The sequence below is a fragment of the Oratosquilla oratoria genome, chromosome 31, assembly GCF_046742065.1.
Source record: "Oratosquilla oratoria isolate Oo_2021 chromosome 31, ASM4674206v1, whole genome shotgun sequence".
In the NCBI taxonomy this organism is placed as follows: Eukaryota; Metazoa; Arthropoda; class Malacostraca; order Stomatopoda; family Squillidae; genus Oratosquilla; species Oratosquilla oratoria.
In genome coordinates this window covers 22464170-22491413 of record NC_134807.1, presented here as the reverse complement: position 1 = coordinate 22491413, position 27244 = coordinate 22464170, and the positions used below count along the sequence as shown (strand labels likewise).

The window sequence follows — 27244 nt, the reverse complement described above, 5'->3', positions numbered from 1 at the left end:
ATTCCCCTCTTCCCCAAAGCCCCCTTCACCCCATCCATCCACCTCATCCTAGGATGTCCCCTCATGTTCACTCCCTCCACATCTGCCTTCCATACCTCTTTTACTAGTCTTTCTTCACTCATTCTTTCCATGTGTCCAAACCATCCTAATATTCTTTCATCAACCCTATCTTCCAACTCCCTTTCTACCCCTGTTCTCCTCCTCACCTCCTCATTTCTCACTCTATCTAGCCTAGTAACCCCCATCATACTTCTCAGACACCTCATCTCAAACACATTTAAACTCCTTCTCTCTTTATCTCTTATGTTCCATGTTTCTGCCCCATACAGTGCTGTTGGCACAATCACTCCTTCATACAGTCTCCTCTTAGCATCCATTCCCAAATGTCTATTCCTTATTACACTCTTTAATCCACCAATGCATTTACTCACTTCTCTTAATCTACATTCTACCTCCACCTTCACTCCACCTTTTCCTGCCACATTTGCACCCAAGTATCTAAAACTATCCACTTCCTCCAGTCGCTCTCCCTTAATGCTCACTTCCAGTCTACTGCCACTTTCACCCCTTGTACATATCTGGGGAGAAAAGTATCAAAAGTATCAATGATATAGCAAAAGGATTTTCCTCCTCACAAGGGACGTAGCCAGCCAAGTTATGCACCCACTTTCCACATATCCCACACCCATTTGTTTCATTTAAAAAAATATCTCTTGGCTCCTTGAAAGAAAAGTATAAAACTGCAGGTTAGATGATTTGACTATGTGTCACTGGCTGAAAGAAGGAGGAGGAGGAGGAGAGCAGTTACTGAGTGCCAGTTGTCTATGTGGAAAAAGGTGGAAAAAAAAGATAAAATAAAATACAGTTGGAGTTGGTAGAGATTGTGGGTCCAGACCAGGGATTAAGTGTGAGGTCCTCAGGGCTGTACCTCCATATATACATGAGGAGGATTACAGGTTTTAAGAATGGCAGAAGGGAGAAGATTCTTTCCATTGCTTACTCACAGGTACCTGTCATTGGTCCCTGTTTAGTTTTATAAGATACAATATTCAGAATAGGAAAGAGTAAATTAATGCAATTGTTTGATTTTACTGTGTGAACATATTTTTTATATGGGAACAGTGTTACATATATATGTATACATATATATTTGTATTTTTGCAGCTGCTTGAAGACTGATGACTGATGTTTTCACAAGTTGTTTAGAATCAGTTTATCGTGAAGAATGAGTTTATTATATAAAGCTTATTTATTTAATGTAAAAGAATTTTGAATCTTTGAAATGGGAAGAGATGAGCCAAGCTTTACTACATCCTTAGCAGTAAGTAAACTGTAGTTTAGCATAGTTTCTTAGAATGTGCTTCTGTTGATATGAATGATTTATATTTGGATATTGTGTTATATTTGTAAGTCCTTCTTCTTATGTTAAGGCAGGAGCAGCAGCTGGGACAGCTGTAGACATTGCTCTATTTCCTTTGGATACCATAAAGACAAGAATACAAAGTGAGGTTGGATTTCGGGCTGCTGGTGGTTTTCGAGGAATATATAATGGCCTTGGACCAGCAGCTCTTGCATCAGCACCTAATGGTAAGTGGTCTAGGTTATAGGGAAGCATGATCTTATTGTGTTATTTTTGTGTTTTTGGTAATAAAGCTGTAAGAAAATATATAATCAGGAAGAGTTGTAGGAGGGGATGAGGTTGTAGTGAAGATAATGGAGTGCAGATGATGGATGGTTGAACTGGCAAAATTAATAGCATGCACTAGAGTACAAGCAGCTTTGATAAAATGTATATACATTGTGTGGTAGAGATCCAAATATATTGTAACTATATTACTGACATCTATCAATCTATCTGCATACTAAGGGGATTTTTCACCATTATAATGGAGCTAGCTGTGTAAGTGTGAGTGGCCTTATAATACCCACATAAATGAAGCAGCCTCGCTGTTGTCCAAAAGAATTGAAGAAAATCCCTGAAATGAGTGATACATACACATACATATACCAAGGGCTTTTTCCCCCTTACTAGGGAGGTATAAAAAAAACAAAGGCATAATAATAAATCCCATCCATTCCACCCCCCACATACTCTACTCCCATTCACCCCCCTCCCTCCCTCCCTCCCTCCCTCTTATCTTGGCTCCTCCTGGATAACAAGTCATTCCTGCATTTCGCCCCTGCCCTGGATCAGAACCAGTGCTGCAAGACACAGCGCATCCACAGCTGTGGATGTGCTGTGGAATGAGTGATAGAAAAGTGAAAAATAATTCAAGATGAGCAGGGGTTGGTATAAAAATTTTAGAGTGGTATTTACAATGTCGTGTGTTATGGGGAAGCTGCCAACTCAGATTATTAGTGATTAAAAATTGTTGAAGAATTTAAAGTTTTTTTTTTCCTCAGTCAAGATAAAGTGAAGATAAATGTTAATTTATTCTGTTTAATTTTTCTTTTGTATGAATTTCTTATTGCTTTTTGCATGTGAAACTAATTATTTTGTATAGAATACAAATGCATATTGTTGTTAATACATTTTCTTTAGGGTGTGGAATGGATTAATTGAATTTGCATGAAAATTTTATTAATGGCATACTTATTTTTAATAAAATTCATGAACAGATTCTTCTGTACGTGAAAGCACAAAGATGAATTTTTACTCAGGTGTTATATTTATCTATAGCATTACCTAATAAAGGCATTGATATAGGCATTGCACTATCACTCATTTGTGATGGATTCAGTTTTTTATTTCCATTGGAGATGTAATATAAAAAAGAAATTGAAAAGCTACACAATTTGGCTGGAAAGGTTGTACAGTACTACCTCTCATTAATGGACTAAAAGGGGGGTAACGGTGTCCGTTGATGTGAATAATCCGTTGATTTGGAGTGGTTTTTGGGTGGCATAGTGATTGCACAGCACTAAACAACAGCACCAAAAACACAGCGAAAACACCGCAAACACAGCTAATTAATGTCCGTTAATGAGAGGTAGTACTGTATTTTGCTCAGCAGTTGTAAATTTTGGGTAAGAGTTTGCAACAGTTGTGTGGTCTCTTCAAAAAAGAAAGATATAAAAGAAATTGAGAAAATATAAATTACATCACCCGAAATGGTACTCCCTAATATACAGAGTGTAGTTTGGTGAAAGACTAGAATAGCTAAGAAGAGAGGTGACGTGATTGCTTTGTGAAAACAGTGGACAAAATTGACATGGAAGATTTCTAAGCTTGGGATGGAAGAGAAACAAGAAGTCAAAGAAAAAAAAACTGAAGATAAGGTGCTTGAAAGACATGAAGAAATACATCATTTTGTAGAGATGCATCTGGGAGATGTTGGATCAAGAAATAGTTCACTCAAGCAACGTACATGAATTTAAGCCAAGTTTGACCATTGGAGACATGGAGGTTGAACCCAATGAGTGTAGTTCTCCCCCTTAATTTCAGTTAAGTAAATAAGGAATGTTTCCTTTAAGGACTTGTTGGCAAGCACACTCAATGTTCTCATGGCATTGTGTACCATTAAAACTAACAAAATAAATGTCTTTCAGCTGCTGCCTTTTTCTGTACATATGAAAGTGTGAAAAAGTACCTGTTACACCACATTGGCAGAGACTATGAATCAAGAATACATATGGTTGCAGCTGGAGCAGGGGAAGTGGTAAGTTTCCGTATTTACACTTTATCTTAGTACGTTTCTGAGAATATTTACTGCACTACAAAGTCAGTATACAGTATAGAATTATGTAAAGGAGAGTTCCTCTCTCTTCATGAATTACCTAGAAGCAGGTAGTTAATGGTCAAATGTTTTTCTTTACTTGAATAGGTGGCATGCATTATCAGAGTTCCAATGGAGATTGTTAAACAGAGAAGACAAGCACAAATGTATGATTCCTCACTTCAAGTTGTGAAAGATACTCTCAGAAAAGAAGGTTTTAGAGGACTGTACCGGGGATATTTCAGCACTGTAGCAAGAGAGATCCCATTTTCTTTTATCCAGTTTCCTCTCTGGGAATTATTTAAAAAGTTGTGGACACAGAAGCAAGGGTATTATGTGGATTCTTGGCAAGCAGCACTATGTGGAGCAGGAGCAGGTATATTGATAAATTAAAACCACACAATTTGTGGTGATATTTATTGAGTAGTAACATAGGTTTTTTAATTTTTTATTTACTTGCTTATATATCTATGCTCACTGGCTGAGCAGGTTAGAGCATCACTACTTGTAGCGAAGGTCAAGATGATGACAGTTTGAATTTTGCCACCAGTGAGTTGGACCAAGGGCATGGTTAATTAGATTACATGTTACAAAGTCCTCTGTAAGTGACATTAAACCAAATAAATAATTTTTCTATTTATTTATTTTAACAATGTTAATATTGTTGTATAGTTCCACTTTAATCCACCAAGGCATTTACTCGCTTCTCTCAATCTACATTCTACCTCCACCTTCACTCCACCTTTTCCTGCTACACTTGCACCCAAGTATCTAAAACTATCCACTTCCTCCAGTCGCTCTCCCTTTATGTTCACTTCCAGTCTACTGCCACTTTCACCCCTTGTACATCTCATCACCTTACTTTTACCCACATTTATCTTTAGCTTTCTTCTATCACATACTTGGTGGATTAAAGAGTGTAATGAGGAATAGACATTTGGGAATGGATGCGAAGAGGAGACTGTATGAAGGAGTGATTGTGCCAACAGCACTGTATGGGGCAGAAACGTGGAACATAAGAGAAGAAGAGAGGAGTAGTTTGAATGTGTTTGAGATGAGGTGTCTGAGAAGTATGGTGGGGGTTACTAGGCTGGATAGAGTGAGAAATGAGGAGGTGAGAAGGAGAACAGGGGTGAAAAAGGATTTGGGAGATAGGGGTGAAAAAGGATTTGGGAGATAGGGGTGAAAAAGGATTTGGGAGATAGGGTTGATGAAAGAGTATTGGGATGGTTTGGACATATTGAAAGAATGAGTGAAGAAAGACTAGTAAAAGAGGTATGGAAGGCAGATGTGGAGGGAGTGAACATGAGGGGACGTCCTAGGATGAGGTGGATGGATGGGGTGAAGGGGGCTTTGGGGAAGAGGGGAATGTCTGTTGAGGAAGGAAGGGAGAGGACGGAAGACAGAGGTGAGTGGAGAATGGTTGTATATGGATGATGTTGTGAGTAAATTTTGACGCAGCCCGAAGGGATTTCTCCCTGTCCTCTCCTTATATGCAGAGGGGGGGTCGCCGATTAAATGAAGCGGCCTTGCTGTGGATGTGCTGTGTCTTGCAACACTGCTTCTGACCCAGGGCGGTGGGCAGGGTGCAGGGATGACCCGTCATCCAGGAGGTGCTCAGATGAGAGGGAGGGTGGGAGGGGTGTGGAGTGTATCTAGGGATGAAATGGGTGGGAGTGTTTTTATGCCTTTCCCTTTTTGGCTACCTCCCTTGAAAGGGGGAAAAAGCCTTGGTATATGTATGTATGTATAGTTCCACTTTACAAGGGAAAAAGGGACAAGTGTGAGTGTAGTAGTTTCAGAGGGATCAGTTTGTTGAGTGTAGTTGGGAAGGCTTATGGAAGAGTTTTGATTGAGAAGATTAGGAGAGGAACAGAGGGAGTAATTGGTGAGGAACAGTGTGGGTTTAGGACAGGTATGGGTTGCACGGATCAGATTTTTGTGAAAAGGCAGATATGTGTGAAAGCTGTAGGAAAAGGTAAGGCTGTTTTTGTGCTTTTATGGATTTGGAAAAGGCTTATGACAGGGTAGACAGGAAGGCACTGTGGAAGGTATTGAAGATATATGGGTTAGGAGGAAAGCTGTTAAGAGCAGTCAAGAGATTTTACGAGAGTGTTAGAATTAGAAATGCAGAGAGTGGTTTTAGGCAAAGGAGAGACTTTACCAGGGATGTGTCGTGTTGCCTTGGCTGATCAATTTATACATGGATGGGGTGGTACAAGAGGTAAACACAAAGGAAATGGGTAATGGGCCAGGGATTGGAGATGGTTAAAGAAAACATCAAGTTTGTTCTTAAATCCTTGTATTGTGTTTGCACACACTATTTTTTCATCCAATTTGTTCCATATATCTATCATTCTGTGTGGGAAGCTGTTCTTTTTCAGATCTCTTTTGTAGTTGTCCTTTTTGAGTTTCATTGCATGTCCTCTTGTTTTTCCTCTATCCCACTTTAATAAGTCTTCTCTATCAAGGCATTCTTTTCCTTTCATAATTCTGTAGATGGTTAGTAGGTCCTCTCATTCTGTTCTTTGTTCCAGGATTGGTAATTCCAGTTTGGCCAGTCTTTGTTCATATGTCAGCTGTTGTTTGCTGGTGGCACTGTGCTTGTAGTAGGCTCAGAGGAGGGATTAAGGAATTTAGTGACAGAGTTTGGGAAGGTGTGTGCAAGAAAGAAGTTGAAGATAAATGTGGATAAAAGTAAGGTGATGAGATATACAAGGGGAGAGAAGGGCAGCAAATTGGAAGTGAGTATTAGGGAAGAGAGACTGGAGGAAGTGGATAGCTTTAAGATATTTGGGTGCGAATGTGGTGGGAAAGAGAGGAGTGGAGGTGGAGGTAGAATGTAGGTTGAGAGAAGCAAGTAAATGCCTTAGGGGATTAAAAAGTGTAATGAGAAATAGACTTTTGGGAATGGATGCTAAGAGGAGATTGCATGAAGGGGTGATTGTGCTGACAGCTCTGTATGGAGCAGAAACATAGAATATAAGAGAAGAAGAGTTTAAATGTGTTTGAGATGAAATGCCTGAGAAGTATGGTAGGGGTTACTAGGCTGGATAGTGTGAGAAACAAAGAGTTGAGGAGGAGAGCAGGGGTGGAAAGGGAGTTGGGAGATAGGGTTGATGAAAGAGTATTGCGATGGTTTGGACACATGGAAAGAATGAGGGAAGAAAGATTAGTTAAAAAGGTGTGGAAGGCAGAGGTGGAAGGAGTGAACATGAGGGCACGACCAAACATGAGATGGATGGATGGGGTAAAAAGGGCATCGGGAAATGATAATGTCTATTGAGGAAGGAAGGAAAAGACAGATGGGGTGAATGGAAAATGGTTGTGTATTGATGATGCTGTGCTGCATGGATGGGATGGTGTGGGGGGATGTAGGGGGGTGAGGGAGTATGTGTGAATGAAATTTTGACCCAGCCCAAAGGATTTCTACCCGTCCTCTCTTTTTCTGCATGAGGGGATGGAGAGGGGGATGGGTGATCATTGATTAAATGAAGCGGTCTTGCTGTGGATATGCTGTGTCTTGCTACATTGTTTCTGACTCAGGACAGTGGGCGAGATGCAGGGATGACCTCTTATCCAGTAGGAACCAAGAAAAGAGGGAGGGAGGGATGGTGAATGGGAGTGGAGTATGTGGGGATGAAATGGGTGAGAGTGGATTTATGCCTTTGACTTTGTCTACCTCCCTTGTAAGGAGGAAAAAGCTGTTAGTATATGTATGTATGTAGAATTTTTTATATTTATTTCTGCAAGAGGGGACGGAGAGGGGGTCACTGATTAAATGAAGCAACCTTGCTGTGGATGTTCTGTGTCTTGCTACATTGTTTCTGACCGAGGGTAGTGGGCGAGATTCAAGGATGACCTTTCATCCAGGAGGAGCCAAGAAAAGAGGGAGGGAGGGGTGGTGAATGGGAGTGAAGTATGTGGGGATGAAATGGGTGGGAGTGGATTTATGCCTTTGGCTTTGGCTACCTCCCTTGTAAGGAGGAAAAAGCTGTTGGTATATGTATGTATGTAGTATTGTTGATACTTATTTTTGTGTAAGTTTTTAACTGGAGTCGGGGAATATAAATTGAAAGCTTGATTGAATTCATTGATAATCTTTGATGGAAGGATCAGCAATGGGTACCTACTTGTTGTAGTCATGTAAGTTAGATGGATCATTGACAGGTTCTGCATGGGGTGGTCCTGCAAGCTGGACAGTGGAGCTGCCCATTTTCAAAACCTGTCAATCCCCTTAGCACCTTTATCAGGATGTGCTGCCCAGAGGGACTGAGACTCAGTCTCAGAACTGTGCTGAAGATCTCTATTTGAAATTCAACTGTATTTCTTGCACTCTCATCACATATGGAGAACTGACAACTGGTGACTGCTTGCCTCCCCCTACCACTTTCAGCCAGTGACATAGAAACAGTCCCACACTAATGCAACACAGGTCCAAAGTTTCTTCCTAGTGACAGTTGCTGGTTACCTGGGAGCTATGGGTCTCCTGCAAGAGGTACAAAAGTTGTGGACAAATTCTGGAAAATGTTAAGAGTGAATTCTTGAGTTCATGCCAGAGACTTATGCCCAACCTTTTAAGGCTGCATATCTGTCTGTACTTTAAGGTGTTGATGGGGTTATACATGACAGGTAGACAGTCTTCTGACATCTAGCTCATGATACTTCCCTTAGCTGGTTCTTGGAAGTAATTATAGTAGATGCTACAGGTATCAGCATATTTTATTCATAAGAATTTTTACATTGATTACAATAGGGGAATATTTTCTCTAATGATAATCTTTAAACCTGTAGGTGGTATATCAGCTGCCCTTACAACTCCCTTAGATGTTGCAAAGACCAGAATTATGTTAGCTGAAAGTGGGAGCCATATTGCAAAGGGATCTATTGTGAATGCTCTCACTGCAGTGCATACTCAACATGGAATAAAAGGGTAAGGACTTTCCCATTTATTGACAGATGGCATATAGTCATTATATCAGATGCTAAATTCTTGTATGAAATATTCTTGTATGAAATATACATGCATAAGATAGTTCATACAGAAAACTTCAAAGATCTAGTTGTCACAAAGATCTATCAGGTAAACTAAAACGGTTGAAATAATGACAAATTAGATAGAAATAAACTAAAGAAAAAATGTTAATCTATTCCGTTCTTAGGTTAAAATAATCTTTGCTGAAGACAAACCATCAGCTTACGTGATTGATTGTTTATGTATCATTCAAACTACAACTCATGTTATTTAGTAGTAATCATATCAGGGATGACCCGTCATCCAGGAGGTGCTCAGATGAGAGGGAGGGTGGGAGGGGTGTGGAGTGTATTTAGGGATGAAATGGATGGGAGTGTTTTTATGCCTTTCCCTTTTTGGCTACCTCCCCTGGAAGGGGGAAAAAGCCTTGGTATATGTATGTATGTATGTATATCTTTGTGCTGCCAGCATTCCATATCCTTACTTCCTTAGTTGTCCTCTTAAAAAGCATTGTGCTGTGACTCCAAAGCTAAAAAATTAAGTTTATCCTATTTTTAAAGTAAAAATAATCTTTGCTGAAGATTGACCGATGAGATATATGACACAGCACACATGACCTAGTAGCAGTCATGTCAGGTTGTGTTGCCAGCATCCCATATCCTTATTTCCTTAATGCTGTCCTCTTAATTGTTAAGTGTTGTACTGTAGCTCAAAAGCTAGAAAACTGAAATAAAGGAAAAATAATCTAGAAATAAAAAGGGTAGTTTATCCTACAGGAAAACAACACATAAAATAGCATGTATATAGTACACCCATCCTTTGACTTAAGAGACAAAATGTAGTATGCAAGGGGTAGTGAACATCAGCCTGATAAATATGATAATTTCAGTATATTTACTATCATTTGATATCAGACTTACCAAGTATTGTGAAAATGGGTTCTTGTTATGAGAAGAAGAGAGAAGGAGTTTGAATGTGTTTGAGATGAGGTGTCTGAGAAGTATGGTGGGGGTTACTAGGCTGGATAGAGTGAGAAATGAGGAGGTGAGGAGGAGAACAGGGGTGAAAAAGGATTTGGGAGATAGGGTTGATGAAAGAATATTAGGATGGTTTGGACACATGGAAAGAATGAGTGAAGAAAGACTAGTAAAAGAGGTATGGAAGGCAGATGTGGAGGGAGTGAACATGAGGGGACGTCCTAGGATGAGGTGGATGGATGGGGTGAAGGGGGCTTTGGGGAAGAGGGGAATGTCTGTTGAGGAAGGAAGGGAGAGGACGGAAGACAGAGGTGAGTGGAGAATGGTTGTATATGGATGATGATGTGACTGCATGAGGAGGAATGGGCAGGGGGTGGGGGGTGGGGTAGTATGTGTGAGTAAATTTTGATGCAGCCCGAAGGGATTTCTCCCCTGCCTCGCCTTATGCAAAGGGGGACGGAGAGGGGGGGTCGCCGATTAAATGAAGCGGCCTTGCTGTGGATGTACTGTGTCTTGCGACACTGCTTCTGACCCAGGGCGGTGGGCAGGGTGCAGGGATGACCCGTCATCCAGGAGGTGCTCAGATGAGAGGAAGGGTGGGAGGGGTGTGGAGTGTATTTAGGGATGAAATGGGTGGGAGTGTTTTTATGCCTTTCCCTTTTTGGCTACCTCCCTTGGAAGGGGGAAAAAGCCTTGGTATATGTATGTATGTATGTTATGCTGTGATCATATAGTGGGGGATTTGGAAAATTATTTGAGTCAATTTGTTTTGTTTTGCTATCAAAATCTCATAAATGGGGTCCATTGAATCAAGGGCCAAGTGTATGCTTGGTTAGTAGAGGCCCAGGCAGGGTTATATCTCCAAATAGTCCAGATCTTTGAAGTTTTGATGTAATAATTGGAAATACTTTTAAACATAAGTATCTCTGTTTTGATATATTTTTATTTTCCCATTTCAGAGTTTTTTCAGGGGTAGTTCCACGAACAATGTGGATATCAATTGGTGGCTCTATATTCTTTGGTGTATATGAGAAGTCTAAATACTTGATATCCATGTATACTTGATAATAATTAGACAATTACATTTGATATTGTTAACTTGTTAAATATTGTTTTGTAAATAGATATGTGTGAAATACATAATTCCATGGCAGATATGCCTTCAAATATCTATTTTCATTTTGTCACCTTATGAGATAGGTCAGTTGAAAGCTCTAAACTGAAATGGATAGAGAATTCATGGATTGATTATATATTATCCATTCATCTGATTTTATAATTATACATAACAGTTTTCTTGAACTTCACTTCAACCAAATGAAACATGAAATGCATTAGTAATTATTAATTGAAAACATAATTCAATTATAATTTAATTATGTTTTCAATTGAAGAAGTTCAGAATTATGTGAATATCAATTTTAATGAAATTAGTAAATAAAGGTGAAATGAGAAAGCAAGAGACAATTTAAAAATTACAAAGGATTTGGTTTATTACATACCAGAAGACCCTTTCCTCTTTGTAAAGGAAGTGGCCTAGCCAAGATTTAATCCCATCCTTCACCCATTCCACACCTATCCAACACTCATTTGTTGTATCTTCTCTCTTAATTCCCTGTGGGTGAGAGGTCATCCCTGTCACCTGCCTGCTGCTTGTTTCAGAAACCTTGGAGTAAGACGCATCGGCTCCAGAGCAGGACTCAACAGCTGAAGCTGGTTTAACCCCACTACTTCATTACATAGAGACCCACCTCCTTCATCCACTCAGGAATTTACAGAGTAGACGAAAAGAAACCCATTTGGGCTCCATCAGTTTATCATACATTCACAGCTACTCTCCACTCACACCTATCTTTTGTCCTCTTCTTTCCCTTCTTGACATTCTCTTTGCACCCAAGGTCCCCTTCAACCCATTCATCCAACCTATTCTTGGTTTCCCTCAAATTCTTACCATCCACCTCTGCCTTCCACATTATTTTTGCTGACTACACTCATACCATATTCCCAAACCATCCTATTATTATTTGATCAATCCTATTTCCAGTTCTCTTTCCATCCCTCCACTTCTCATTTTTCATTCTATCCATTATCATAACTCCAAACATGCTTCTTAAACATACATACATACATGTACCAAAGGCTTTTTTTCTCACTTATAATATAAGGGAGGTAGCCATAAATCACCCTCCCCCGTGTGGGCTCGAACCACCAACCTTTTGGTTAACAGCTGAACACACTAACTGGTTGCGCCACAGAGGCGACAATCACATAATATTAAACATATTTAGGTTTCTCTCTTTTAAATTCCAAGTTTGCCCCATACAGTGTCATGGACAGTGTCCCCTTTGGTCTTCTCTTTGCATTCATCTTCAGATACCTATTTCTCATAACACTTTTCATTCCTCCAAGACATTGAATTGGCTGGGACCAATGAGGGGAACCTACTTGTAATGGTCGTGTTAGATGTTTAGTGGAGCTGCCCATTTTCAAACTTGTCAACCCCCTCTTGTCCATGATGAGGTTCAGCCCTGTGGGGCCAACATGTCTTCAGACTGGACCCAGGATCTTCCTCTGTAAATTTCAACTGTATCTCTTACAACTTTTCATGCATGGGTAGCATCTGAGCCGCCTGCCAGTTTGTGCAGGATGCTCTTCATTGAGTATCCTGAAGTGTCTTGAGAAGTATGGTAGTGGTTACAAAATTGGATAGAGTAAGGAATGAGAAGGATAGCAGGGGTGGGAAGAAGCTTGCAGATAGGGCTGATAAAAGATTATTGGGATGGTTTGGAAATATGGTAAGAATGAGTGAAGAAAGATTAGAAGAAGTGTGGAAGGCAGAGATGGATGGAGTGAACTTGAGGGGATGACTGAGGATGAGGTGGATGGATAGAGTGAAAGGGGCTTTGAGCAAAAAGGGAGTGTCTGTGGAGCAAGGAAGGGAGAAGGCAGGGGATAGAGGTGAGTGGAGAACAGTTATGTATGGATGATATTTTGATACAGCCCGAAGGGATTTCTTCCCATCTTCTCTATATTCTGCATGAGAAAATGGAGAGGGGGAGGGTAGCTTTGGAAGTGAAAAGGTCCTGCTATGGATAAGCTGTGTCTTGCTACATTGCTTCCAACCTAGGCAATGGACAGGAGACAGGGATGACCCTTCATCCACAAGGAGCTAAGATAAGATGGAAACATGGATGGTGGATGGGAATGAAATGGGTGGGTGCCTTTGACTTGGCTACCTCCTATATAAAGGGGAAAAAAAGCCCTTGGTATATAGATAGATACATATACCAAGGGCTTCTTCCCTCCTACAAGGAAGGTAGCCAAAGTCAAAAGGTATAATTCCAGTTCACCCATTCCAGCCCTACTCACTCCACTCTCATTCACTACCCCTCCCTCCCTCATTTCTTGGCTCCTCCTGGATGACTGGTCATCCCTGCATCTCACCCATTGTTCTGGGTCAGAAGCATTGCAGCACAACACAGCACATCCACAGCAAGGCTGCTTCATTTAATTGGCAACCCTCCCCCATCCCCTCACGCAGAAAAAGAGAAGATGGGAAGAAACCCCTTCAGGCTGTGCCAAAATATGATTCACACACAGCCACTCCCTAACTCCCTTCCATCCCTCACCCACTCCCTTCCATGCATCACAGCATCATCTACACACAGTCACTCTCCACTTACCCCCATCCTCTGCTCTCTGTCCTCCTTACTCAACAGACATCCTCCTCACCCCCATCCATCCATCCCATCCTCGGTTGCCCTCTCCTGGTCACTTATTCATTCCATGTGTCCAAAACATCCCAATACTCTTTCATCAACCCTATCTTCCAACTCCCTTTCCACCTCCCATTATAAATAGATTGTTATTATTAGTTCTCCACATATGCTTGTTGTTTTTACATCTGTTGTATTTGTATGTTTTTCTCAGTTTTATTTCTCTGTGCTCTGTATTAGTTATGATGTTTAGGTGTTGCAACAATTATTTTTTCTTGTCCTGTGAGTTTTTTCTCTCTCTCATGCACATTTTTTTTTTAATTTTTTCTTTTTGAGGGTGACTTTCTGGTGGGTAGTAGTTAAGGTTGTAATTTTGCCTGTGTACATATATATATATATATATATATATACATATATATATATATATATATATATATATATATATATAAATATATATATATGTATATAGAATATATATATATAGATATAAATATATCTTTATATATATATAAATATGTATATATATATATATATATATATATATGTATATATATATATATATATATATATATTTGTGTAGCCAGGTAGGATATTTTCTTGCAGGCAGACGAGGTTAAAAGCTATTGAAGATTCATTTTTGATTATCTTCTTTTTCGTATAGTCTCTATACGACGAATATTTGACTTATCATTTTCTGTAAGTCTGTTTAGGAGATCTCTTATATTGGCCGACGTTTCGGAACTCTCTTGTTCCATCTTCTAGGGCGATTTGTTGTGTCAAGTTTTCTGTGTAGATTATATATATATGATGTACAGATCATGGATCATGAATATCCAAATTTTCCTCGACACAGTGTCCATGATCCGTACATCATATATATATAATCTACACAGAAAACTTGACACAACAAATCGCCCTAGAAGATGGAACAAGAGAGTTCCGAAACGTCGGCCAAAATAAGAGATATCCAAAACAGACTTACAGAAAATGATAAGTCAAATATACGACGTATAGAGACTATACGCAAGAAGATAATCAAAAATGAATCTTCAATAGCATTTAACCTCGTCTGCCTGCAAGAGAATATATATATATATATATATCTATATTATATATATATATATGTATATATATATACATACATACATATATATATATATATATATATATATTTATATCTATTGGTTGCTAGATGAGTAGATAATGAAAAGATTAGTGCCTTATACATTCTAGATTGGAATATGCAGTGGTTGTGTGATCACTTAAAATGAAGGATGTGGATAAGATTGAGGGCAGTGACCAGATTGGTTCCCAATCTTGCTGATAAAATGTATGAAAAAGAATTAAAGCCATTGAAAGAAAAAAGAGAAAGTGGTAGCTTGATAGTATTTAGGTCATGAAATGGAATTTATAAAACTAGAAGAGAAAATCTGGTCTGGTATAAGAGAAAATCAGGCCATGAAAAGTCTGAATGATATAAAAAAAAAAAAAAAAAAAAACACTTTTCCACATAGATGTACCAACTTCTGGATTAGCTTCAAATTTTGTAGAGCCCAGATTAAAACAATAAGCAATTTAAAAACTAAGTACAGTAGATAAAAAAAAAAAAAAAACTGGGACACCACAAGTCGTTGACTCTTAAGCTTAAATTAGGTGGAGAGGAGTTAACAACTTTTCAAGAGAAAGTATTCTGAACATAGTGAAAGGTGAATTACAAAAATGAAATGCGAGATGTATACAAATATTTTTTATAAATACTTGTACATTCAAATGGTTCAAGTAATTATTACAATGAAAACATCAGTACAATAGATTGAAATAAAAAGGTAACAAAAATAATTGGAAATACACATTTAAGATGGTCACAAACTGCAATGAAATCTACAGTCAACGTGCGACAAATGTATACGTTGTTTTTACAAGTTTAGGTAGGGTTGCCCGTTTCATCTATACGTAAATACACATGCCACGCTTATTACCATAGTAAGAAGACTACATGGGTTATTGCCATTCAAGTAGTAAACGGCAAAATTAATTTCTTTGCTACTTCATTATAAAAAAAAAATATATATATATACAACTCTACAAAGAAAGACAAGAGAATGACCCCTTACGTAGGCTACCGGGTGGCATTTTCATTTATATTCTCGCATTAGTCGAATCATTTTATTCATCTCTGTGACATCCCTTGGATAGCGAATATTCTCTATCTCAAGGGATCCACTTCCCGTTACCCCCCCCCCTCCTATAGGCCATGTTTACTCATTATCTCGGCGGTTGGTAGCAGGTGCAGAAGTGGGATTCATCTGCTAACCATTCTTCTCTTCAAAGAAAGGGCACCGACAACTTTGCTCGGCGACATATGACAATGTAATTATTTTTAGAAATGCTGAGAACTATCAAGTGTGGCAGTGGGAAAAAGAAGAGATGCTTGCAGCTGTAGAGCGGCAGAGGGAACCTTTCCTCTTGGGGGGTGGGGGGCAGGGTCACTATATTCTATTGTTCATATTTGTGCTTCGCGCCGTCCAACGCAGTTCATGTCCCAGACCTGCGGCGGAACTAAAACAGAAGTTGGAAAAAATACGAGCTTACACCTGGTGCATAGCTGCGACTGAAGTTGTTGTCCCCTTTGCTCCCTCCCTCCCCGTGTATTTTGTGGTCGGAGGACGACAAGTGACAGTTATCGACTGGATTCAAAAGCAGTGTCGCGTCGGACAAAGCGCGACCGCACTAACACGTAAACTACCTTATTTTGTTGGTAGCTGATATTATGTTACATCACACCATGTGTAATATATGCTCAGAGGATGATAGGCGTACGGTTGAAAATTACCATCGTGAACCGCAATATGTTTTTATAAGAACAGTGTGACATGAAATCTTGGATGGAATTGACGATGCCATCAACGACCTACTACAGATCGTCCACTACTACACTTCCTTTTGTCTTTTCTCCTATGGTGGTTATCAATTAATCCTTCCTCTGTTTTGACCACCGACGCAGCAAAAGGGTAAAATATTCTTAACTATATTAACGAGGTTCTTGGTGGTATGCGTTTTCATCTTCGCCTCCCTTAGTACCGTTCAAATTTGACCTTCGACTCTTTAACCCCCAGAAACCTGCTGTTGGCCAAGGAACTCGGATACCCTTTCTCCTCGTGCGGGAGAGGGACGTAATGGCGTCAATCTTCTTCGTGGTTTTGATGATCCTGGCGGGGTCTCACCTGTTGGTTGGGCCCTTCTCGGCGAAGCCCGGATTCAACTCGGGCTGGACTTTACGTAACTCCAATGGATGTAAGTACTGTATTGGGTGGTTCAGTGTATGATCGATCACAAACAAACATATTGGGCGGTTCAGGGTATAATCGATCACAAACAAACGTAGCGGCTATCATCCAGGCTATTGCGACATATAGATAACATTTAAATGGGTGGGAGGGTGTCACTGCGTCCGGTCAGATATATTTTGTGTGTGGAGAGAGGGGAATGACATCGATCTGCCAGAAAAAAATATTTTTCTTGGAGTCAGGTGAAGAATTGTCACCTCAGAACGCCCACATGAATAAATATAATCGTCACCCCATGAGATCCCACATGTAGAATTGTCACCCCAGTACGCCGAATATCAACAATAGAATAAAGATTAGGTTATGTTAGGTTGAATGAAGGTTTTGCTCATTGTCATCAACTTGTACAACCGAAGAATAGTGAACCCAGGATGGCACTGAAGAATTGACACCCGAGGATAGCCCACATGAAGAATTGTCACCCTATAGAGTCTGAGGTGACGATTCTTTATGTGATCCTTTTCTTTTCAGGGATGTGGAAGAAATGTCTCGCGGCTTTTAGTGGGTTAGTTCAACCAAAGTTCTCGTATTAACAGATCATACCACTCACCGTCGAAAGAGTAAATATTGAATGGAAGCCTCTTCAAACAATAGAAAAAAAAAATGAACGAAGACAGTAAAACATATTACAAAGACTATTAGAACATAAATTGTGGGATGAAAAACAAAACCGAGTTGCACGAATGATGCAAGGCAGTGTCACCTTGCTAATGGTAACAGTTGTCTATGGGCAAGTGCTGATCGAAGTGAAAGAAAGGTGTGGGAGTTCGTTGATTGGTCTTATATATCCATTTCGCAAAAGGATAGATAAAACTTAAATGAATCCAGTGTTCCAGTATCTCAGCCGATGAATGATGAAAAATGAATATTCTTAGATTTCCGTCGACACGAACACGTTGACGAGCAAGTCCGCCGATATAAAATTCGATTTTCTGTCAAAGTATCATTGTCTCATACTAGCTGAGCTTCATTGCATTAAAATGATTATGTACCTTAATTTATCCAAATTTGTAATGAAATCATTCCAGTGTACGACTGGTCACAACCGTCGCTAGGAATGAATTGATTTAAGAATAAATTGATGAAGGATGGAAGTCAGGCGAGTGGCGGAATGGTGTGGTAAAACAAATCAGTTGGAGGTTTTATTACCTTATGTTTCATACTTTCTCTCAGGAAATCCTGAGGCAATAAAAACTTATTCATTTTTCTCTGTTCACCTCACCACCATGCCAAGTAGACTGATATATAAAAACTAGTAAAATGTATAAGTAAATGAAGGAATCGATCGTAGTTTGCCCTTGTGGAATAACAGATGCCGCTAGTGAACCACATATTTTTTTCATTTATAGGAGCAAATGAGATATCTAAAAACCACTTCAAAAAGCAGGACGAAGTGCAATAATTACCAATCCTATCTTATCATTGCCGGCAATAAATTGCTTTACATGGCTACACACCTCTGACGCAAGGGGTGTCAAACTTATCTCTGATCTCTCATCGTGCCCACTAGGATAGAAACATCGTGTAAATCACAGTCCAAAGTAGGTAACCGATCATGAATTATACATTTTTGTGGATGTCACTGGGTGGTTTTATTCAGACTAGGGAACCACATCCTACTACCCTTGGGAGGAAAGGTGTCGTGAAACTCCTAGTTAGAGTTTGAGTTCCAAATCGGTAAATACCAACCAGGTAGAACCGGTTCTGGTAGCAGCAGTAGCAGAAATATTTCCATTGGTGGAGGAAAGGACCGAGCACGCGTGAACCAGCCTATGCAAAACGTATTTATTATTATGAAACTTTTGCAAAACGTATTAGTTTTTTTAATTAACCTTTTGCAAAACGTATTAATTTTTATTAACCTTTTGCAAAACATATATATTTTCAAGAAACTTTTGCAAAGCGTAGTTTCTTGTTTGGAACTCGTGATGCTGTTTTAGTAAATGGGACCTTTCGCAGTCAGGCTCGCAGATTCCTATTAGCGCTAGAATTTTCAATTGTCTCGGATTTCACGAGGCAAAGGGGTGACTTAGCTAATTTGGAAACCAATATTAAAAATATAAATTGCTGCATAAGTGTATTTAAAATTAAAAACATGACTCTTAATGTTATAATTTTTACTTACTGGTGTGTGATAAGGCTTTGTTAATTTAATTATAAGATAAAACTAAAAATAGGTAATTATTTTTACTGAAGTATGAGCAGTAAAAATAAGAGGATGTTGATTTCGGTTTGTGCATTTTATCTGAGAGTGTTGAAAAATAATGGATATCACTGTCACGTCCTGTATATGAAGATAATCGGTGAGATAAAAGATAACAACAGTGGTGGCAGACGTATGAGTATACTGAAGTGAACGACGTTTGTATAAACAATAGCCTCTTAGATCTGCTGGGAGCTATTTTCAAACAAATATGACTAATTTTACGTGTGCCGTGGCAGACTGCACGTCAGATTCAAGAAGCCGAGGGTTAGTAATCGTACCGAAAAAATTAAGTCTTCGATGCAAAATTATATTTTCTATACATTACATGGATTTGCCTATTGCTTGGTGCATTCAAATAAAAGTATATATCAGTATACGTCCATTGAAGTCGGTAGAAAATGACAAATTGCTTGGCTTGATACAATTATAGGCTGTTTTACGAATATCATCTGTAATTATAAATAGAGGCTCAAACAATGCTATATGCCGTTTGCAATCATGAAATTAATTGACTTAAATTTCAGACACAATAATGTACAACGATACACCTCTGTAAGCTTATAATACTTGCCCAAAAAAGTATTTATTTTCCGGCAAGAATTACAAAATCTGGCGGTGTCTGGTATCAAATCGCTCACTGCGAAAGGTCCCATTACAGTTAGAGATGCATGGCTCTCGTGAAGGCGGGAGTGGTGATCGAGTTGATCGTATGATTACGATCTGGCGCGAGCAAGTACTTGGCGAGCTCAAATTGACATTATGAGAGTCATACTGCGCTCACTTATTTTACCAATACTTATAAATCACCATGACCTTATTGTTCTTAACATAAGAATGAAGGAGACTGCAAGAGACTATAAGGCCTACACTAGGCAGCTCCGTATCCATCACCACCTGTCATCCCCATCCATAAAGTTATCTAATCGTTTCTTAAAATAACTGATAGTTTCAGCGCTTACTACATGGTTACTAAGATTATTCCATTCGTCAACCACCCTATCAGTAAACCAATTCTTACCTATTTCCTTTTTAAATCTAAATTTGTCCAGTTTATAACCATTACTGCGAGTCCTGCCCTGTTGTTTTAATATGATGACCTTGTTTGCATCACCCTTGTTAAAGCCTTTGATCCACTTGAACACCTCTATTAGATCACTCCGCACTCTGCGTCTATCCAGAGAGTGTAAGTTAAGGTGCCTAAGCCTTTCTTCGTAAGGTAAATTTCTGAGTCCATGTATAATTTTGGTCATTCTTCTCTGTACTGATTCTAAATTGATGTCCATTCTGTAGGAAGGAGACCAAAACTGTACCGCATAGTCAAGGATGGGTCTAACTATTGCTAGATAGAGTTTAATAATTACCTCTGCACTTCTATTCGTTACCGTCCTAGCAATGAAACCTAATGTTATGTTAGCTTTATTCCTGGGGCTAATGCACTGTTTCCTGGTTAGGTCCGGACTCGCTAGAACTCCCTAGTCTCTCTCGCACTCAGTTTTATCTAAAAGCGTGTTATCTAAGCTGTATCTATTTACGGGGTTGTTATATCCATTCTTAGTCTTGTTCCGCTGTTTATCACCCTGGAAATACGCGACAAGAGCGAAAAACAGAGACAAAACAGCGCATGAATACTACGTACATTTCTGGTGTTATGATTATATTATTTCTCAGTTGCAACCAACTAGCACTTGCTACATCTGACAATATGGTCGTGTTCATGGGGGTTAGGAACATCATGTGCAGAAATCGCATCGCATCGCTTAGCCAGTTCTTTATTTTGGTAAAATATTTCAACCCTCTTATCGGGTGTGTGCGTGGGGGGGGTGCTTGTTATTCCGTTAGCAGTTTTTTGACGGAAGGATCGGGAATGCAAGTCTTATCCATGTCGTCGCTATAATCGTGATGTAATAAGTGCCATGATTGTTTACTTTTTGGACAAATGGTGGCACCAATACTAATTAAAACCCAGACAGCTCCGATTATGTTCAGTTTGACTTCCCAAAGTTCCCAGCCAACCAAGAACTGGTTTACTGATAGAGTGGACAAATGGAATACATTTAGTAACTATGTAGTGAGTGCTGAAACAATTGGCTGTTTTAAGTGATGATTAGATAACTTTATGGATAGGGATGACGGGTGGTGATGGACTGTCTAGTCTTTTGATCTCTTGCTCTCTCCTATTTTGTTCTAAGAGAGTCGATGATGATGATGATATGGTTTAACGTCACACACTCCCCCCTATCGGGAGGCTAGGACGGTGCCCCTCACAGAGGGCTTTGTAGCGTGGAATTTAATGAACCATGCCCTTGGTTCAACTTCGCTGGTGGCAGGATTCGAACCGCCCTCACCCCGACATTCGCCGCAAGTAACGACGCCCTAACCCGCCTATCCTCTCTGCACCGCAGCCCCCTGGAAAAAATCACTACTGTCGTTACTCTCAATTTGTGTTACCTACACGATTGTTTCACAATACTCAGAATGATAAGATCTATCCGATGATACTTGCAAGAATTGCATCTGTGAAACTGCCAAATATCTTTAGAAATACCCTTCTGTTCTGGTTGATGCCGTTAGGCGAGTACGTACGTAGTCGTCCGTTTCGTTCACCTTTGTAGCATACGCTATCGCCCGTGGGAGTGATACTTCACTAAAAAGAAAGAAAGAAAAAGAAAAAAATCGGCAGTGAATGAGTTGTGGGCTACTTCCGTACTGGTTGGAACTTTTTCTTTTAGTCTGACCGTCGCCAGGCTATTTCATTCACGTCCGTGGCAGCTCATCCCCCCTCAATAGCGGAAGCGTCTGTTAATACGTTGCCCCGTTGTCGGGATTCGATACAGAATATAGAAAAAAATTAACATCTATTATAAATCTACATTTTCATCAGCCTATAAAGATGAACGTAAAATGAAACATAAAGAGGAATATTAAACCAGTCAACCCAGAGAAAATAATTAACTTGGTGATTTATTTTAAGACAGGGAAGGCCAGACAATTCTTTAAAAACAGTCTGCATCAAGAGAGAAAGGAACTTCAGAAATCACATGTCTTCTATAGGTTTACTTGTGCACGAGGGAACTGTGAAGCCCTCCCCTCCACCTATATTGGCAAGACGACAATGAGGTTATCCCGTCGCCTTTCATACCACCTGACATCAAGAGCCCCTAAAAAACAATGAAGAGAAATCCATGGCATAACATTAACAAGAAACACCCTAGAAGAAAACACTGATATTTTGGAAATATGTACAGATGATAGATGCCTCACAATCTTAGAAGGATTATACATTAAAGAGTTAAGCCAAATCTAAATATACAAGCAGATGACCTCAGGGCCCTCCCAAGCATGAGACAAACCTCCACAAATCCAAGCCCGAGACAAAATGCCACAAGTCCAAGCATTCGACATTTTGTCAACACGAAGCCGGAGGCCTCCCCAAGCATTTCATATTTCATCACTGCCTGAGTTACCAGTCCTGTAACCTCTCCCAGGTCACTGGTAACCTCCCCCAATGATGAGACTGAAGTATAAAAAGTTAACATTAAATAAAACCCCGTAATAATTCTTATCGTGATCAAATAGAATATCCCTAACAGCTTTTGAAGAAGGGTCTTTAACCCAAAATCGCGATATAGCAAGCATGACCACCTACAGTGAAGTCATATAGTCATATGGAAAATACATCTAAGAAAATAAACGCACAATTAGTCATCACTTTGTTATGTATCAGTTCCATGTTTTTAGGTCGTTATTCTAACAAACGTTTATCCTTTATGTACTTAATTTCATATCGGATGTAACATAAGATTATGTACAAGTGATTGAATTATGTCGATATTATAGTGATAGTAGTGTATTTTTCTACGACCACCAGGTGCACTGTTGAAATGTCTAATACGAATTTGTTCTCAATGGTTAAATACCCCAATCAGGACGTTTTAGGATTTTATTCCTGGTTGCACCAATCAATTCTGCTCTACATAGACGCCATGGAAGAAGGAGGAAGAGCCTCTCCCCGGATGAATTTTAATAAGGTTGCCATCATCTCGATTTTCTTTCTTTTTTTAATCCAGATCGGGAAGTTGATTTATTTATTTTTTATTTTTCTTACAAATCCACAGCAATTCTATATTAGGTCCGGTCGTTCAAAGGTTAGATAGAGCAAAACATGATCGATCACCCATTATCTCTGATTTCTGATATGGCAATTCGTGGGTCAGTGTGCAAACAATTAGACCCGCCGTCCGACAACCTTGTGATTGCGATATCTTTAGTCACTGTCATTCTTGTAATCAGAGCGACACCTGATAACCTGCTCATTAGTGTTATCAGTGCTCGTTGGTCCGAGTTTGCGTTACGGCAGAAGAGTCGTCCATTTAATCAGTACTAAAGCAGTGTCCGGTCGACAGGTCGGTTGCACTCCGTACCAACACGACGGAGGAAAATCGCCAAAATTAAATTGAAGCGAAGGCAGCATTGTTGACGGAATATTGAATTATATCATGCCGGTGTGAAGCTCAGATCACCTATCTATCAAGATAAAACAAGATTATTGTTTGATTATAACACAAGTGTTAACTCTCGCAAAGATGGATCGCCATGATATTGTGGTCTGGATTGGACGGAACAAACTCATCTTTGGATGCGGGATTTTCTTTGCAACTGCGACGATTGTAATATTAGCATTGTATTTTACCTCTTGAAGCATTTCTACCAGCCTGTGGAACGTAAGAATCTTGTAATGGAATTTGAAATTGCCCGGGTTCTCAAAAACTTGCCCTCTTGTCAGTCAAGCCCGTTGATAAGAGTGCCTGGCTTCCTCTTATCAGCCCAAGATGAGATACCTGCATAGTATGCTCAGTTTTGTTGACAGTGTTACTCACCAGTGCTTGTGACAATCTTCCATGTAGCTATATACACATTAGAGAAAGTACAAACAGGATGAGGCGTTGGACAGGAGACTCATCATGTGAGGAACCTAATGAAAAAAGTATCCTGTGAGACTTTGGCGTCAGTGTGCAAAACCGTGTGCCAGTTTCACTTGTGATTCAAGGCAGTATACAGACCGGAGGCTGTGATTTGTATGTACGGCGTTTAATGTTTCACGTAGTGATGCTGCTGCTTAACTAAAAACGAGGACAATGTGCCAATGACCAAGAACGTTGTTGTGATTAGTCACTGATGCTTCGGCATGGAGGAGGCGGTGGGTGAGTCGAGACTATCAGTGACGCGTGTGAGGCAGGTGTTTTGGCGCGTCAAGAGATCGCCTATCCTTATTCCGTCCCTCTTCCTGGTCGTCTTTATTTGCCTCACGTGCAGTTTCTCTTACCTGAACTACAGACTGAATCATCCCATACCGCAAAGGCATGGCTTTGTGAAATTTCCTTCCAATTGGTCTTTGGAATGTGGGAATGGATGTAAGTCGTGATTATTTTAATGTCATGAATTTGGCGCCTGTACTGAATATGTTCATTAGGGTATTTTTCCTTTTACCCAAATTACCTTCTCAGTCTATCTTTGCGTAAAAAAATTCTATGTACTGTACTTTTCACGCTCCTCTCTCCGTTATATGACGCTATTTTTTTTATTGGCTAATTTGTAGCCATCAGCATTTCCGGAGAAGTGCCTGGAGGAGTGTACAGCAGTCTGCTGAGGGCCAACGTTTTGCAAGATGGCGACTTCTACTACCGTTACAACGACCTTGGGTACCGATGGGTTTCAAAGGACAATTGGACGTACAGCACCAAACTACAAGGTGGGTGGATACCGATCAGTCCAGTGCATGGCAGTCACATAATACTTTATCATGTGTGTAAATTTATATAATTTCCCTTAACCGTCATTCTTCATTGATATGGATGATCGGAACACAATGCCAGCCACACAATAGAACGTTAAAGATAATTTCAGTTGGTCATGCAAGTGCGTTGCCCCAGGTCTCGCGTGTAGGAGACTCTCGTCTCCCATGTAACCTAACCGTCTGCAGTTTCCGGATATGCAATGCAAAACCAGTTGTTTCCCATCTTTTTTTCTTCTTCAGGCGACCCCAATATACTCATGCTATAACCGCGACCCTACTAATCGTATATGTTAATATATATGACTAGTTGTTGACTTTAAAAAGTAGGGGACGAGTATGATTAATATATGTTTAAGAAATGTATTGTGAGATAAAAGCCAAAATTAACATATTTTAATCATTGTATTGAATTCATATAATTTTGAAACAAAAAATTAGCCTACAGGATGTCTTGGCGACCCCAGGAAAAACGCTTACCGACCCTAGGGTTGGGAAACAGTGGTCAAAGCAAGGTTTGTCTTGTCTATCTAATACATTCATTGGCGGATATTATTTATGCCTCATTGCTTCCATAAAGTGATCTTGTTCAGATAAGAGAAACCTAATGTCATAGGTTAGAAACCATCTCAAATTTTCACTGGCGGAAAATTTGTATGACTGCTTCTGTTAAAAGATTTTTTTCCTTCAGGTAAATGGATATTGTCAATGACTTCACATGGGGTGGGGGCATATATGTCCGGGGGAGGCACTTCTAGGGGGCGGCAATTCTAGCCTAGACTTGCTGTCTACAAGGCTGACAAGACATTTAAGATGAAAGAGGCTAAAGAAGTCCTGAATATTTTACCGTAATCGACGATTTTCGCGATAGAATAAACAAAATTTAAAATATTTTCCATTATCACAACCACATTGTAGTCTGAAGAATGTTTTTTTTCTATTATTTATGAAAAAAATAATCTTTAATTTCCACTTAATTATGCGGTATACACAACAAATGAATACCTTACTATGTATACCGGTATCCTGTATTCACGTAACACAAATTAGGGTAATCAGTAAGGGGGTGGTGGAAGTGATGGTGGGGGGTGTTACGTCACTGAGAACTTTGCCCCGAAGCGGCGTTTAGGCATGTAAGGACTCTTGTTTTTGGTCCTTGTTGGTTTTGTCTAGTGTCATCTTTTTGTAATGTAAAACCAATTTTTTTTTGCAAAATGGGAATTGATGGATTTTAGTGTGTAATATGCTGTTACCATAATGCACTTTATACATATATATATATATTATATATATATATATATATATATATATATATTATATATATATATATATATATATATATATATATATATATATATATATATATATATATATATATATATATATATATATATATATATATATATATATGATATTTTCTTTCCGTTGGTGGCGTAATCGGATATGTGATGGTTGGCATTCATTTAGTTGTGGGTTCGAATCCCACGCTCCTCTCCGATTCCAAGCAGTAACAATTACCTGGCCCAGCAGTCATACATGGGATTGCGGCTTCTGCCGCAGTTACGCGCCTTCTGGCGTAGGCTCGTTGCCATCCTCTTGCTATGGAGTCTATCGAATAATTTATTGTAAAATGGGAATCTATTATAATTTCAGTGTTTGTCAAATTACATATTATCACTTGATGCAACAATTCTCTTTAGAATGGTTAAGTACCGTATGTTGTTCATCAAATGATGGTTTATGTGTTTGACTACATTGTCATAACATGAGGTAATGCTATATCAGCTGTAAATATAAATCTAGTATAGATTATGTAATTGTGTCGAAACCAACCCAAAGAAATATATAATTATGTATCATTGCAAACACCCATACTTAACACTTGATATATTATGTTTATATATATTTTGTTGTTGTTGCATTAGGACAATTTTGATTCAGAATACTTTTATTATTCGGTAGGCATAGCATGTTGGATGCGGGAATCCTGGGTTCGAATCCCAGTAAGGATTGGGCAGTTTTTTTAAGTTCCACTATATGGCTTCCCTACCCCTCCCTACAGTGACAGATATCAGAGATACAGTAGATAAATGCCATGTTTCAATGCTAGCACCTAATCATTATGGTCAAGATGATTGCAATAGTTCTAGCCAACTTTCCAACCACGTGGCCAAAATCACATGTACATACAGACTTAGTAAGTCGGATCACTGTGGTGAGGCACAAAAATTGTATGATCACCCAAGAGAAAGACTGGCCCTACAGTGGATTAATTAGATTGAAATTAATACCAACATCTGTACAATATTTAGAAGTATTTATAACTCGACAATGAAAGGTGTGTTTGCATGGTTCTGGTGTTGTGAAATTGTGAATCAGGTTTGGATGTTGTAGTGCTGCAGTATATTTTTCGTGCAAGATTAAGTTTCACCATTGCATTATCATAACACAGAACACAGTATACCTGGAGTACATTTTTGAGTAACAGAGTAAATGTTAAGAGATTAATCAAATCT

At 39.3% G+C, this 27244-nt stretch overlaps 1 protein-coding gene across 4 annotated transcripts in view; it reads left to right on the top strand.

The window, feature by feature from the left end:
* Nucleotides 1-27244, top strand: part of beta-Man (beta-mannosidase) — a 71822-nt gene that overhangs the window by 5640 nt on the left and 38938 nt on the right. Inside the window, exons 1-4 of one of the 4 annotated variants that reach the window (XM_076213416.1) lie at nucleotides 1169-1321; nucleotides 1431-1587; nucleotides 16501-16678; nucleotides 24534-24686. In XM_076213416.1, coding sequence (XP_076069531.1) covers nucleotides 1549-1587; nucleotides 16501-16678; nucleotides 24534-24686 — 370 coding nt within the window. In that variant the 5' untranslated portion in view covers nucleotides 1169-1321; nucleotides 1431-1548. Of the gene's footprint in view, nucleotides 1-1168; nucleotides 1322-1430; nucleotides 1588-15894; nucleotides 16122-16500; nucleotides 16679-23308; nucleotides 24349-24533; nucleotides 24687-27244 lie in introns of those variants that run through there. The other 3 variants (XM_076213418.1, XM_076213417.1, XM_076213415.1) reach the window with 3 other exon arrangements.